This window comes from Balearica regulorum, chromosome Z (assembly GCF_011004875.1).
Source record: "Balearica regulorum gibbericeps isolate bBalReg1 chromosome Z, bBalReg1.pri, whole genome shotgun sequence".
NCBI classification, from domain to species: Eukaryota; Metazoa; Chordata; class Aves; order Gruiformes; family Gruidae; genus Balearica; species Balearica regulorum.
Window position 1 is genome coordinate 48,963,229 of NC_046220.1, and position 12,208 is coordinate 48,975,436.

The following is a 12,208-nucleotide window of genomic DNA, read 5'->3' on the forward strand; positions in this document are numbered from 1 at the left end:
ACCTCCTCCAGTACTCCGGGATGAATCCCACCAGGGCCCATGGAGTTACAAAGATTCAACTGATGCAACTGGTCATTTAAAATTTCAGTGTTCACAAATGGAAAGTCACTGCTCCCACATGTCCTCCATGGTCCTCAGAGGACCAGGCAGCCCAAGGTCCATCACTATTAAAAACTGAGGCAAAAAAAAGTATTAAATACCCTGCCTCTTCTTCATCCCTATTTGTCAGGTGATTATCTTCATCAAGTATTGGTCCAGTATTTTCCTTAGATCTCCTCTTGCTCTTAACATACTCAAAATTTTAAGAATCTTTTGTTATCTAACCCAACATTGGCCAAGTTTCAACTCTAGTTGACCTTTGGCCTTTCATGTTTTCTCCCTACACATGTGAACGACAGTTCTATAATCTTCCTGCAATGCCTGACCTCCCTTCCAGAGATCATACAATTTCTTTTTCCACCTGATGTCCAAGAAAATTTCCGTGTTCAGCCAAGGTGGTCTTCTGCCCTGCTTGCTTGACTTTTGGCACAATGGGATTACCTACTCCCATGCTCTAAAATGTGGTTATTAAAAACTGACTAGCTCCCATGGTTACCTAAGCACTCAAAAGCAGATTCCCAGGGGACACTGCCAACTAGCTCCCTGAGCAGCTTCATGTTTGCACTTTTGTAATCCAGGGTAGCAACTCTGCTGACCTTTTTTCTCATTACACCAAAAAATTTAAACTTAAACATTTCATGATCACTGTGGCCAAAACAGTCACCTACCGTTACATCCCCCATGAGTCCTTCTCTATTCACCAACAAGTCTAGAAGGGCATTATTTCCTAGTTGGCTCACTGGGTACTTGTGACAAGAAATTATATTCAACATACCTCTGGAATTTCCAAACTTGTTTGTCACAGTGGTCTGGTATTCCCAGCTGCACTCTGGGAAGCTGGTATCTCCCATAAGGACAAGGGCTGCCAACCAGAGATTTTTCCTAATTGCCTAAAGAATAAATCATCAGTGCTATCATCCTAGCTGAATGAACAACAGTAGACACCTGCAACAACATCAGCTTTGTTTTCCATCCCCTTAATCCTCACCCAGAGGCTCTCAACCACATCATCCCTAACTGGAAGGGCTGTACAGTCAAACCTCTCCCTTACCTACAGTGCAACTCCTTCACCTTCCTATTGCTCTGCATCCCAGCAGTCCAGTTGTGGGACTCATTCCACTAAGTCTCACTAACACCAACAATATCGTAGCTCTGGGAACTGACTAACGCTTCCAGTTCATACTCTTTGTTTCTCATACTGCATGTGTTGGTGTACAAGCATTTCAGGTATCCAGTGCTCCCTGGAGTGGCGTTAACATTGCCACCCTCAGGCGGTGCTATGCCATCCCATGGCTTACCTCTTCTGCTGTATACCAATACAGTTTAATTCAGATGTTTATACACTGCTCCACTATGCAAACTAAAACACAGCATGTAGGCATTATCCAGATCCCCTTTACAAAAAGGCAAATTTTTCATCTGAATTAAAATGCTAATACACATGCAAACTCAGATAAGTAAAGGTGTAAGTTAGTTCGAAATGGTACGCTAGAGATGACAGCATTACAACATGTGACATATTTGATTTTGTTAAGACGTTACTTTGAAGTGCACACAAATGGAAATGTCCTGCACTGAGATACTGACTGGATGACAACTGCTTTCAGTGAGTCCTTCCGTACATTCACCTTTAGACTGTCTTCTCAGTATACAGCTGTACACAGAGAAGGAGATTACCATTAATATACACTATTTTTGAAATACAAACGAGTACTACCTTAATCCTCCACACACCTAATCACTTAAGAAATGTCTAATCTCTGTGGTAAGCTTACTGCCATCCCACAGTAACCTTGTTAGGTGAGAAAAGCCCATAAAGAACTCAGAGGAGAATTTCTTCTGCAGAGGAAATGTTATCAATCCTGAAATTAAGAGAATTCCTGTAATGGGATGTGGCTTCTAGATGTAGGGTGATAATATTTCATGCATGGTGGTCAAAATCAACAGTAGTCTCACTAGTACTGCTTTGGAAGACATTAGGGACCAGTTTCCAAGCAATTATATTCAGTTACTTTTTGTCTACTCTAGTGAGGAGGATTGCTAAATACAAAATGTCTTTCAAGGTCTGTCTTAGCAAAGACTGCAAAGTGGAGAAATTCTCTATTCCTTCAGAAAGAGAAGAGTATTAAATAAGGAAGATGGCAGGGGCTAATCTATTTAAAATGGCAAAGGTGGAAAAGAGTTGCAGTATTGTCCCTTTTGCCTAGATGCAAAGAAAAACTCTCTTTGTGGGCAAAGGAGGGTAAAGTAGCCAAAACCAGTTATAAGTGGAAAGAAAACTGCAACTGTCTTGGTGCTGGGGACATAACAGCCATTAGGATCATTGGCTTATTTCAATGATCTTGATAAAGCTGTTGCAAAATTGACAACCATACCACCCCTTTCAGAAATGCTGCTCACATTACATACCTTCAGTGTGTTGTCACTACTGCACAAGAGCATTGTGTTATTACTAAAAAAGGGTTATTGGTTAAAAAATAATGGTCATTCAGAAATCTGTTGCACTAAAACATATTTTAGTAAATAGGCTACATCCAAACAAATTTTACAAATTTTTTTCCCCCCTCACCCATTCCTACAAAGCTTCCATGAGTTAAAGGAATATTCCACTCCAGCTTTCGAGGCTCCCAGGTATCACTGAAATAACTCAATTGAAATAATTGAATGTGTATTTCTCATTCAGATTCAGTACAGCTCAAACCATGCTAAAAGAACACCTCCCTGTTAGTGAAAAACAAAATATTGTTTTTCATCTTTGTAAGTCTTTGGGAGGAGGTAAAAGGATAAAACAAATAATCCAAAACCTTCTGATAGGAAACCTCTTTGAAATTGGTCTTCTTGATGCCTGAATAGTGATATTATGCTTTCAAGTATGAACAATTTTCTTCAGTGGGTACGATATGGCACACAGCTACCACCCATAAGCTTTAGTCCACACTGCTTTCTTCTTGAACTCTGCAAGAGATCTCAAGGCCAGAAGTGTAACTGTGAAGACAAGGACAAATGACATTAATTTGTGCAGTCCAGACTGGAAAGGATGTGAGACTATTCCTAGTCATTTTACTAACACAGGTATAAATCCAGTTCTCCTTTTACTGACTCTTTTCATGACTTTTTCACTTCCTAGCTTGACAGTTTCTGATGCTACTTCTCCTGTTCATAAGACATGCTAGTCTCTACACCCCTCTGAAATGTGATATTGTACTAGGCCTTTCATCTGCTTTATGGCATGTGTCCTACTGAAATCGTATCACATTATCTGCTAATTAGACCATCACTTTGAAGTGGCATATAGATCAACCAACACTGCAGAAAGTTTGAAATCAATGAGCAGTCAGGCAAGAGGTGATATAGGAGGCACTGGAAAGGACAGAAGCACAAAGTACAATGTCTTCAGTCCTCTGTGCAATTCACTGATTGGAAATGCAATTCACTGATTCCTCAATTCAATTTGAAAGGATCATGCGTTTGGCCAAAATCCAGTAACCAAACCAGTCACATTCTGGTCATCCAGAAGGGACTTTGACATTCTAATACCTCAAAGCAAAAAAACAATGGAAAGCTCAAGGGAAATGACTTATCTCAATGAGGACATACTGAGAATATACTGTATATATTGGAATCCTCCTGATGTACAGAGGAGTTTCTCCAATAACCCTTAACATTTTTTCTGGTGGACATCAGCAGACACAACAGGGGAATTCTGAAATTTATCACAGAGTGACTAAAGATCGCAGACTCTCAAAACAAGACTAATTATTCTAGTAACGCAAGGAACTTATAACCAGATTTCAAAAAGCCATGTTCAGGTCCAACAAATCAAGTGATTCAAAGGAGGTGCCTTGTGTTAACAGAAAGAAGCACAAGCACACTCACTTCACTTGAGAGTGTTTGTGGTATCCTCTTAAAATTACTTGCATGGATTGTATTTACAATCCTACATCTGTGAGCAATAGGATGCATGCTAGGGCCACAGGCCATTACTGTAATTCAAAATATCATGTACTTCCCATCTTTTTTTTCATATTATCTTTTCAGCAACCCTCATTCCTCTATCCTTTCTTGTCAGACCACTCTACTAGGCTTTCACTGCCTGCCTCCTATCCCTTCCCCACATTTCAGTCCTCAGTTGTGCCTGAATAAATGGTAATGTGATTTCTATTCTAGTACCGGAGGGTTTCCAAATAGTACGTTGCATTTTATTTTTAAGGTGACTTCAAAAACAATTGACAGATCTATCACTGAAATACACTTGTAGGACCAGATGTACCTTTAGATCCTTAGATCCTCAGTGGTACATTGTAAGCATCAGCAGATGAGAGAGCAAATATAAGAAGGTGTTACAGACAGGAATGTTAACTTATCTGTGAAGGTTTCCTTAAAGACAAAATATAGCTCTCCTACATGTGCTAGCAGTAGAGGTTCATCTCACTTCTTTTAAAAACTGGATTTTGATCTGTACTGATAGTTATGGAAAAATAAGGACACAATTTAAAATATACTACCTTTCAGCAGGTCTGTGGAAGATTTTGATAATGCTTCCTTAGGACTTTCCATCATATTGATCAGCCAGTCAATAAACTAAAGATTGAAATATAAAGGAAAATCTGAATTAAAAGAGTGTCTGTATCAGAATACCACAAATTCTTTTCAGTTTGACAGGCAACATCTGATTGCTGCTAACCTCATAGTTATCTAATTAGAGGTAGTGGCCAATCAAGCTTCTGCCCAAACTATCCAAAAGCCCAAGAGTGCATCTCACTGTCAGTGCAGTTTCTCCCACAGCTGGATCTGAAACTCCCTTTGTTCCTTCTCACTACCTCCACAAGAATTCTTTTTAACGAAGAAGGCACAGTGAATAGTTTCCCTCCATCTTGCCTGTTCATGCCTTTTACCTATTACTATGATCCTTTCTTATCGGTCTCTTGTCCAAATGTTTTACTGGAAATCCTTCGGAACTCTTATTGCCTTTGTCCCTCTCCTGACCTTCCTCATTTTTCATTGTTTTTCTGGCAGCACAGGGTGCCTGGAGGACAATGTGGTATTTCAAACTTATCAAGATGATTTTCAGGGCATAGTCTCACATTCTTCCCTAAAGCCTGATTAGGTACTTGCATATTAACAGCCCACTCCTGCATTCCTCCCATATTCTGAGTTCTGACTTCAGTGGTAACTCTGAGCACAGGAGTATACAGGAGCCAGTCCTTAACAGATTCTGGTTTGCACAAAACAGCTAACTATTAATCTATAGGTTTATAACAATATTTCCATGTATCTCAACTACAAGCAGTCTACAGTAGGCTTGCCAAATTAGGCACAATTTTCCACACTTATTTTCAACTTACACTTGAAAATAAATAACACACACTACAAACTGCACAGAAGATCTCTGATTGCCCTAAATTTCCACTGTGGTGAAGTCTGACTGAGAGGATCTGTCTTTCAGTGTTTAAAAGACTGACTTGCTACCAGCAGCTGCCAACTCTCCCCTCCCAGCTGTACCCTCTTAAGAGTTTGACTCCCAACGTTGGAATTTTTTTTGTTCTTTGCAACTTTCACATTTTACTTGAGACATTACATTCAATCTTTTGAGACAAGTCATATCTGATTGCAAATAAAGAAAAACAAGATCACAAATCAGATGCAATAGATATAGAGGAAATAACTGCTTCACTTAAGACTTGAGCTGACTACTAAAAATGGGGTGCTTTCTGACTCTTGGAAAATGCTTACCACTACATGCAATTTTACCTTCTGTGTTTGTTCTTTCCAAGGCTCTTTAGCCAGCAAAAGGGAAATGCTGCTTGGAAGGAGAGTGAGAGTCTCTTGCACAGCAAGCTTGTCAGTGGGGTGCTTGCCAATGTGATCCTCAGATAATTCCGGTAATATTGTTTGGTGCTTCCATGGTGACCAGTTAGCACTGAGGCCAAGCAGTAATGGTGCATCATGGTCAGCCCAGGCCACTACAGAAGCTGCAAACAGCCACAGGAGAAAATCTATGCACTGAACAGGAAAAAGGCAAAAATGCACTTTATTAAATGAATAATACTGAAGGGAAAAAAGAAAAAAAAAAACCCAAACAAACCAAAAATCCAGATGGTGGCTTGCTCTTCAAAACATCTGAAAATTCAGCAAACATTCAAAGTTCAAGAACTAAAAAGTTCTTAGTATTCTCTTATGCTTTCAAGCAGCATAAGCCTTTTCTAAACTCCAAATCAAACTAAAATGTCTTCAGAAAGAAAAGCAAAACCACATTCTTCTAAAATAAGCCTTTAGATGAAGGCTGATCCACATTTCATTTAAAATGGGGAAATAACTTCTTTACAGCAAGCTGATTCTTGAGGGAAATCAGAGATGGTCACCCTTGTGGCACTCCATAGGCTGGGAAACACTGCAGCGATGTAATGAATGCCCTTCTGATCTACGCAGCAGCTTATTTTATGTCCTTAACCAAAGACTTAAACAGCTGAACAGATGTCACAATGTACAATATTATTTCCCTAAAACTGTACAAGCCCTCTTAGAAACAGCAATTGCACAGTTTTGACCTGCTTAGACAGTTGTACTGGTGAATTCAAATTTTTCCTTTAATTGTTCTAAATACAGTATATTTGAAGCAATGATTTCCTTTAGTTGCCTTTGGCTTCTATCAAAATTTAAATGTCATCATTATTTTATTAAAGTAAGAGTTTTAAATACACATAAATTCACAAAAATTGAGAAGAATTTCTTTATGGAGGTAAGATAACAATCTTCTAAAATACAAAATCATGGGGAATAATGGTTGTTGTTGAGGAAGAATGTGAAATACATCAAACCCTCCTTTTCTCCTGAAAGCTGCAATTATTTTCACAGCATGTACCTCTTTAAGATTGACGTTTTGTAAGGGTGTTGACTTGTATGCTAAATTTCTGATGTAGCCCATCAAGTCTAGCAGCCAGTCCATTCTTTTCAGCACTCCTAGAAAAAGAACAAGAACATTGAGTCCCATAAAATACTAGAATGCACCATTTTTCACTTAAAAGCAAGCATAGGGAATCACTATAGCAACGAAGCATTGACAATGAAGAACAACGACCGCGAATATCACCATCACATTTGATTCATGGTTGCCACTGACATAAGGCATACAAGCACTTAAACAGTACAAAAACTTTGCTTATAATGCAGGCAACAAACAGAAACAGGAATACAGAGTGTTATTTCACATAATGGCAGCCTGCAGGTCCCACTAACCCAGCCTGAATACATGACTGCTACAGAATCCTAAAGCCTCCCTGAAATTTTTGCGCCAGTATCATCTAAGTCTAGTGCTGATGTCACTGTGCATTCGGCAAGAACATGGGGAGTGCTGCGAAAATCCTCCTACAGTGCATACAGCATCAGTAAAATACAGTCAAGGCATGCAAATAGAATCAGCCCTCAACCCAAGGATGGAACATATTTCATTGATTCAAATTCTGCTGTCCAAAATCCGTTCTACCTCCTACAAACTAATAACCATCTTCACCTTCGAGATCATGTCATACATTACTATTTCCTTGTAGTCTTTACATGTGCCCTCTTTCATGTTGCCTCCTCTTTTACCCAGAGGAGCCTCACTTTACTCATTCAAAACTCTCTACTGTTTGAAGTTCTTCAACCACAGCTGGCAGTTAAGGTATCTAGCAACACAATGCTTTGAAGTTGTTCTGTGAACACAGGCAGACAAAGATCCTTCTGCCATGAAAATGGGAGACCTCACTCTTGCCTCCCCCTCTGTTCTTGTTTCTTCCTCCTTCATCTTCCTGTGTGATTCTGCTACTTCTCTTGCATCAGCTCCAGTGCTTTATCAGACACCCTTAGCTGAGCCAGCTCAACTCATTAACCCACCAGATAACTATCTGCTATGGTTATGAAGAGGCAGAGGGCAATTTGTTTCCTGTGTTAACTCAGTGCCAGTTCAGAAAAGCAAGCTAACTCCTTGGTTCAACCAGTCTCACGGGAACACACCTCTACCTACTCTGTCACACACCAGTAAGTCAGATATTCGATCTGAAGGTTAGCAGAGTTGCACTATTACTGGTCTCTGATGTGCTATGTACATTTCTAACACTACCTTACACTGAAAGTCTAAAAAGACTAGGACACACAGATCTAGACAAAACTCTGGTCTGCAAACCACCTGGCTGAGATAAATGACTTGTAGTTGATCCGCAGAAACATAAAGAATTGGAGAAATACATAAAAGCAGTATTTGATACAAGTATTTGAACAGCAGAACAATTCTTAAGACTGAGTAGATTCTAATATAGAGAAATTTGGAAACACTTGGGTTAAAGCATCTTAAAATTATTTTAAAGGAATCTACTCTGCTGTAATCTCTACTCCGCTCTTGTGAGACCCCACCTGGAGTACTGCATCCAGCTCTGGGGTCCCCATTACAAGAAAGACATTGAGCTGTTGGAGCGAGTCCAGAGGAGGGCCACGAAGCTGGTCAGAGGGCTGGAGCACCCCTCCTATGAGGACAAGCTGAGAGAATTGGGGCTGTTCAGCCTGCAGGAGAGAAGGCTATGGGACACCTTACAGCAGCCTTCCAGTACCTGAAGGGGGCCTACAGGAAAGCTGGAGAGGGGCTGTTTACAAGGCGTAGTGATAGGACAAGGGGTAATGGGTTTAAACTGAAAGACGGTAGATTTAGATTAGATGTGGGGAAGAAATTCTTCACTGCGAGGGTGGTGAAGCACTGGCACAGGTTGCCCAGAGAGGTTGTGGATGCCCTGGAAGTGTTCAAGGCCAGGTTGGATGGGGCTTTGGGCAACGTGGTCTAGTGAAGGGTGTCCCTGCCCATGGCAGGGGGGTTGGAACTAGATAACATTTAAGGTCGCTTCCAGCCCAAACCATTCTATGATGCTATGAATCAGTGTAGTTTCATTGACATCTGTTGATTTTGTTGTTGATTCTTCTTCAAGCCTGACCTTACCTGTGTTTTCATGGCTCACAATACGAGCATGATAGAAACTATGCAAAAACATCCATAAAATATTTTCTTTCTGGTGATATCCTGCCACAGTATCAATCACAGCATTCAAGTTCATCAGAGGCAGTCTCCCTTGAGAAATTAAATACACTTTCGTGAATGTGGCCTTCTCTATATTGTTCTGCAAATACAATTAAAAAACATGTTAAATTAAAACATACTTTTCTTGAGGGAACAGTAGATGCTGAATTCCTTTTTACAAAAAAGGGAAGAAATTCTTTGAATAGCCAGCAGGCTTATTTTTCTTCAAGACAAATTTTGAAACAGAAGACTGTACATATTTAATTTTACACACTTCTAAATAGTCTAAAAAACTGCAAATCAGTACAGTTTGACTGTTTTCATATTATTTTAAATTTTACATTGCCCTTTAAATTGAAATGAGCCAGCTTGACAGTTCTGGACACTCAAGTGTTCTTGCAAGACAGGTTCACTGCAGTGACAAAAAAGGTTTTCTTAAATGGCGTTTTCCAGTATAAAAATAAGAACTCAAAGATTTAAGCGAATGACAGTTCAACTTCCCTAATCTATTTAAATGCTTGATTCTTTAGTGAATCTGCCAGTAAACAGAACAACATGCTTTTATGTCATGGTTATTTATTACAATCTGAAATGATCAAGTCCTTCCAGACAGGTAATTTCCTTAGCATTTCAGCTGCTAAGTATTCCACTGCTAATTGATTCCACTGGTGAGCTAGGAGCTGAAAGCTCTTCTATTCCATTGTCATCCTTAGCCATCTTGTCCACTAGGAAACATTCTGAGTGTGAATGGAGATACAGCACATTAAGTCAAGAATGAAAGGTTGTTCAGTCAAAGTATTTCACGTTTTTAACAGAAGCAAGGATCCACCAGTTCAAGCACAGCTAGTCAGCGGGATGCATTTACCGTCCATTTCAAGAAGGTTAACTGAAGAGGACTATGTCTGCTGTTTGTATCTAACAACATTCTTGTTCTGCTAACAGAGCCCTGCCTGAACTTGACCAAGCTACTTAGACTCTCCAGCTCAAAGCTCCTAGGTGAAATCAGTGGTACTTCAGTTGCATTGAGAAAGTTTTGGATACAGGCTCTTATCACTTTTGCTTCTCACTGCTACCTGCAAATTAGAGCTGGAACACTCTTACTTGTGTGGCAGATAAAACAATCAATGGTCTCAATGAGCTAAAACACTCTGGTGACAAGAAAAATGGTAACATGTATTTGTTTCACACAATAAAAGATCAGAAATAAAACATCATTACCTTAGAGATCTGGACAATGTGATCAATCTCTGAATCAGCCATTTCTGAGATACATTTTACTACATTGATATACATCTCGAGTTCGCCTCTCTGGAAATAGAAAAGTAAATGCATGTTTAGAGGTATACTTCCAGGTGTCTTCACCATCCTGGTGAGTCCAGGAATTTTGTTAATGATCATGATGAATATTTAATCTAGTCTCTAGCCTCATTTTATTTATTCTATTTTAGAAATTCTGTATTTGCTGGGGACTTCAATGTACTTAATTATTAAAGAATAATGGTATCTGAAAACTTTCAAAGAGGGTTTTTTTTTTTTAATGGAAAAGTGCCTGTCCTTGGAGATATTTTCTGTAGCTAGATAGTTTCTTTAAATCACTGTGAGAGCTGAATCCTCTGTGGGGGGAAAAAAAACCCCACCTTCTGATTGTTCTCTGCTTCTGTTTCAATAACATTTATTTCAGTACTAATACTGTATTTTTCCATTACCAAATCATTTATGAGCGAAAAGTGTACATTAAATTGGTTTCACAATTTAGTCATACTCTAAAGAATATCTGAAAATAACTTAAATTGCAACAATACAGGCATGTTAACTACTATCACTAAAAATTTTACATCTACTTCACATTTCAAATCTGATGGGTCAGTGCAAAATGATGGGACTTACCATCAGTAAAAATACCCAGTTACAATGTTCACACACCTCATACTTATTCCTTACCTGAACCTCATTTGGAAGGAGCTCAAATATTTTCTCCACAGACTGGCAGAGAAAGCTCCAGCAGTACTGGGCAGGGTTTGGAAGTTTCATTGCCTGCATGAGCCCCTGTAAAACACACTGGCAGACATCTGGGTTTTTTGTGCGGTTCTTCACTTCAAATTGTTGTATCAGAAACACTTCTGTAAAAGACTGTAGTTTGTCTTCTGCAACGTGTTTCATCCACAGGGGCAGGGACATTAAAAGGTATTTCCGGGTTTTCATCTGAAAAGTAAAAACTTCTGCTTAGTTTCAGATTCTAGCTCTTCACTGACCTTCAACTATTGTTATCAAGGATGAAATTATAAAAAACTGGCTCAAACACCACATAAAAAAGCACTCAAAGTCATAAATACGTCTTAATTCTTCTTCCCTCTTTTGATGAATTGCTTGAATTAAAAAGAGTTCTAACATGTCAATATTACGTTTTCCTTAAAAATTGAGGAACTTTCTTTCTGTGAACCCTAGATATCATTGTACTGGCAGAACAACTGTGATTTCCCACATGGTGCCCACTGCATTCCTACATAAAGCATACAGACTCACTAGACAGCCAAGGACAGAAGTATGGTATTCCTAGCACCATTAGTATTACTAGCTAGTGAAGAAGAATTAATAATTACGTTCAAGGAACCCCAAGTTTACACAGTCTGTGGCTAAGCTCATTTTGTGATCTCAAATTCCCACTGCAGTGAGGAATTGGTGGACAGAAATAAAATCTCTTTTTTTTTCAGTACCTTACTAATTATGTATCTTAAAATTGCCAAGTGTTTATATATCTGTGAAGACTAATGAATTAAAAATTACAAGACAAAAATACCCCTTGAAGAAGTGGAAAAGATCACAGACATCCAGAATGGATTTTCTGAGAATTGTCATGAACCTGCTCCTCAACCTGTACAAACTGACAGAACTGCACAGTTAAGTGCACTGCAGGATTCAGGGAGTTCTACATACTGTATCATGGAGTCCATGTTGTACCTCTTTAAGAAGAGCTGGAGGATAAGCCCAAATTTGATTATACTATAGGTAAGTCTGTTGACTACAGAATTAAGGTAAAGTTTTCAAGAAGTAACATGGTTTACTAGATCA

At 39.1% G+C, this 12,208-nt stretch overlaps 1 protein-coding gene across 5 annotated transcripts in view; it reads right to left on the minus strand.

Annotated features, from left to right (window-relative positions):
* Positions 1–2,594: 2,594 nt before the first annotated feature.
* The window catches only part of FOCAD (focadhesin), a 137,815-nt gene continuing 128,201 nt past the window's right edge, over positions 2,595–12,208 (minus strand). For all 5 annotated transcript variants that reach the window (XM_075739233.1, XM_075739232.1, XM_075739229.1 and 2 more), the window contains 7 exons: positions 11,081–11,341; positions 10,358–10,447; positions 9,062–9,239; positions 6,962–7,059; positions 5,851–6,102; positions 4,605–4,680; positions 2,595–3,084 (listed from right to left, as the gene is read on the minus strand). In XM_075739233.1, the coding sequence (XP_075595348.1) occupies positions 3,011–3,084; positions 4,605–4,680; positions 5,851–6,102; positions 6,962–7,059; positions 9,062–9,239; positions 10,358–10,447; positions 11,081–11,341 (1,029 nt within the window). In that variant the 3' untranslated portion in view covers positions 2,595–3,010. The remainder of the gene's footprint in view (positions 3,085–4,604; positions 4,681–5,850; positions 6,103–6,961; positions 7,060–9,061; positions 9,240–10,357; positions 10,448–11,080; positions 11,342–12,208) is intronic.